The sequence below is a fragment of the Octodon degus genome, unplaced genomic scaffold, assembly GCF_000260255.1.
Source record: "Octodon degus isolate 3935 unplaced genomic scaffold, OctDeg1.0 scaffold00267, whole genome shotgun sequence".
Lineage (NCBI taxonomy): Eukaryota > Metazoa > Chordata > Mammalia > Rodentia > Octodontidae > Octodon > Octodon degus.
Window position 1 is genome coordinate 541,739 of NW_004524843.1, and position 4,025 is coordinate 545,763.

At 42.4% G+C, this 4,025-nt stretch overlaps 1 protein-coding gene across 1 annotated transcript in view; it reads right to left on the reverse strand.

The window, feature by feature from the left end:
* Positions 1 to 4,025, reverse strand: part of LOC101572642 (xin actin-binding repeat-containing protein 2) — an 85,922-nt gene that overhangs the window by 44,742 nt on the left and 37,155 nt on the right. The window contains exon 3 of the mRNA XM_004646385.2: positions 595 to 732. Coding sequence (XP_004646442.1) covers positions 595 to 732 — 138 coding nt within the window. The remainder of the gene's footprint in view (positions 1 to 594; positions 733 to 4,025) is intronic.

Genomic DNA, 4,025 nt, shown 5'->3' on the forward strand with positions numbered 1-4,025 from the left:
GGCTTCAGACTTGCAAATCATCTTGCCTCAGGCTCCCACAGTGCCAGGACTACAGACACACACCACCATGCTTGGCTTTTTAAAATTTTTGTTTTGGGGCCAGCCTCACAGCTCAGCAGACTAAAGCACCTGCTTAGGCAGAGTGCAGCGGCCAGGGTTCAATCCCTGGAGTGCCATGCCTGCCCCATCCCTGGGGCACACTGAGATGGTGATTGAGACTGCGCATGGTGGCACACACCTGTAATCCCAGCACTTAGGAGGCTGAAAACAGAACTCACTATGAGTCTGATCTACATAGTGAGACCCAGAACACCCTGTAGACCCTGCGCTAAATACAGGAAATAAATAAATAAATAAAATCTTTGTTTTGAAACAAGGTCATGCTCTATTGTCCAGACTACCATCGAACTTGTGATTCTCTTGCTTCTGCCTCCAGAGAAGTTGGGATTATAGACATGAGTCATCGTACCATGCACAACGTTTTAAAAAATGAGTACTGTTCATAAACATTCACCAAGGAAGGGGTAGTTTTATACTGGTGGGAGCAACACTCCCGTACATGATTGACTTTTCCATCCCCCATGGTGGCATTACCTGTTCAGTTCTGTTCTGGTGTTGGTATTGGAATTGAGAAAAAGTATCGCGAGAAGAAATAATTTCATCCTTTTCAAATCGTTTCTTCACTCCAGCCAAGCCACCAGGCACCGTGCACATTGTGGATTCCTCCATCATCTGGGATGATTTGATAAAAAGGAAAATCAGTCTTTACATTTGCAAGAATGGGACAGTCATGTGATTTTTGTGATTGTTGACAATTACCAAAAAGAGGTATATTACAACTCTATTAGCATACACAATCATTTTAGTATTTTTTACTGAGCTCCTTAATAAAAGTTCTGTTTCCACAATGAAGTCAGAAGAATGTTCAAAATATTGACTTAATTCTCATTTCAAATAAATTTTGATGCCTGGTGATTAGACCTATTAAAATAAATTTCTCTTCTAATATATTAGCAGAGCCGTGATTATTAGAATAATAGGTTCAATTTTTACTCACATTTAGCTGTTGTTAAAATATAAAGCATTTTTATAAGCAAAACATTAAGAATAATTATTAAAGTTGTTTTTACTCCAAAGCTTATTTAAATTATTAAGGATGAACAAAATAAATGTTTGAGAACATTAGTTATGTAAGACTATTAATGTTAGTAATAGTAACAGTTGTTTAAGGCATAGGGCTAAAGGATTCTATATACTGTTTGTTAATGCTTGCCAGTGTTCCATGAGATATGGACACCTTTTATCCAAATTTAAAGTAAAGAAATGGAAGTTAGGGGAAGTGCAATAACTTAAGTTTTCCTGGCTGTAACATGAAAACATTGCCACCAAAATTTGCATCACATTTGTTTGTGATAATCATTGGTCTCAAAGAACAGGCAGAAGGACACTGTACTACTGCTTCATGACTGGCTTATCCAAGATGCCTCTCTGAGTGCTCACTGGAAGGTCAGAATCAGGGCTTTAACATTAGGACAATCTGGTCTATTCTTGTCCTGTTATGGATGAAAAATCTGATTCTACTACATGTCTCTAGAAGCAACTTGTGGAACAAAGAAAAGTCCAGTTGGATTTTATGCCTCGCAGGCCGTGCAGAATTAGCTCAGGACTTCGCTTTTGATGAATCAGTGCACCCCGGAGCCCAGCAGGCACTCAAGCCCAGATGAGATGACACTTCCTAAGCACATAGAACACGTGCCAGGCCCCTCTGCAGGAAGCTTCCAAGCCTGCTTGCAGCTGGGAAGCGCCACAGCCCTCGTCAAAGCACAGCAGGTCTCCTGAGGTCTGTTGTAGTCCTGACATAACCCTAGATGCCTAAGGCCTTGAAATTGGAGGCCTGGGAGCTAAGGTTCCTGAACCGTGGACTAGGACACCTGGGATTCTGGAACATGCAGTTTCTCAAATAGACTAAAAATACAGCATTTATTTTAGGATTTGATTCCCCTACTTCAGAATTTTGGAGACTGAACTGTTATGCGGGATTATCTGAACCTAGTGAATATTCAACTGGCTGAATTACTGAGTTAATTATCTTTCCTTATTTCTGTGGACTAATAGATATTTCAGAAAATTCTCCACAAAAAGATCATATATATCTTCATATAGGTATGTATTTTATCAAATTCTACAACATACTTTCAGTTCTAATCAATTATCACAATTTGATACATAAAGGTCACCAGAAAGTATGATATCTCTTGAAATTTAAGAAAGAGTAAATTAGTGGAAGGGTGAATTAAGGCCACAGTATTTCTTTTAGCCTATCTACCTCTTAATTTACATAAAGGGTCTCCCTGCCTAGATGATATGCAGGTTAATATAACAGTATTTAAAGATAGGAATTTAGGTAAATATTGTTAAGGAGAACCTTATTATTTCAAACAACTATAAGCAGCGTAAAAATCACGTGCAAATCAATCTGGCAAGCCTCAGTAATTATGTCACAAACTGCATACTTTTGTAGTAAGTGTATTTTTGCAAAAACACCAATTAGCATTTTGGACAGGTTGCCTCCCTTTGAGCACATGAATTAAACCCCAGATACACCCACTCCTCTCTGCTAGCCTTGGTTTTAGGAGTTGGACCACATCCCAAGAGATAAGTGTGGGCAGCTGGTTACTTCTCGCAGTACCACTCAGCCTGCCTCTGTAGCCCCACTATCACCAGACACAACAGCATCCTTCCAGCTGAGAGAAGGGCTCTGCGGTGTCAGAGGTCGTACTAAGGGGTCCTCAGGCTCAGCTTGTGCATCAAGGTCTACACAAGGGTGAGTGCAGGACCTGCCCAGGGGTAGCCAGGGGCCATGGCTACAGTGCCCCTCCCTGCTCAGATGAGGTCATTTGTGGGATTTTTGCCTTCTTGGCACTGTGTTTTAGCCACTTGGGGGAGCTGGGACAAAATATCCAACAAAGCATTTTATTCTGGCTCTTGTTTCATTTCAAGGCAATGTAGGATGGCTCGGGGGGAGGAAAAAGGGGTCGCTGCTTACTTGATAGGTCCAGGAAACAGAAACTAAGGAAGGAGCTGGGAGGGAGATGAGCCTTACTCTCTACTGATGGCCACTTCCAGCCAGAGCCCACCTGCTGACAGCCAGTCAGTTACAGGTTCCTCACTACCTATTCACGTCCCCAAAGGCTCTAATCTAGGCACATGTGACTTTGTGGGGCTCTCTAGATATAAACCTTTACATTCTGCTGCTGGTGCCTAACAGGCTCATGCACACCTTTTTATGTAAAAGGCATTTATTCCATCTCTAAGGGTCATCAAAGTTTTAACAGTCCCATCATTGCTGAAAAGTACAAGTCCAAAATTTCCTCTGAGAGTTAAGGGACGGTCTCAGCTGTGAGCCCCTATAAATACCCAAAAGAAGTTAAATGCTTCCAACACACAAGGACACAGTGTAAACACTTCTATACCAAAATGGAGAAATAGTGATATAAAAAGCAATGAGAACAAAGCAAGGCAGAATCCCAGCAGGGTAAGCATTGGTTCTATGTCTGGAGCCAAATGTGAGAGGGAATTAATAGTGGTGTGTGTGGCCCCACCCCTACGACATTGTTGGCTATTTAGCCCGTTTGAGCTCTCTCTTGGGCTGGCCTTGCTCACTTCTTTTGAACTCCCTCATGCATTCCATGTTCCTGGCTCAGCCCGCTTCCTAAGTCCCTGTTGAACTTTTGGCTTCCCTCTCGCAGCTGCCTGCATTGCCTGCTGAGAGGCACAGTGCCTGTCACTCATGGTCTTCCTCTGAAATTGGGGCGAAGGCCTCCTTGACCCTGTAGCTCTTCCATTGTGTGTGCCTGTGAAACCAGCGCTACATGGATGATACCAACATCTGGCAGTAGCGCAAGCAGTAGCCGTGCTCCATTACATTGTGACTGTAGGATCTTCCATGTACCTGGATGACTGAACACTGAATTTAGTCCAGGTCAATCAATTCCAGAGGCAGCTGTTCTTAAGGGTTTTTTTTT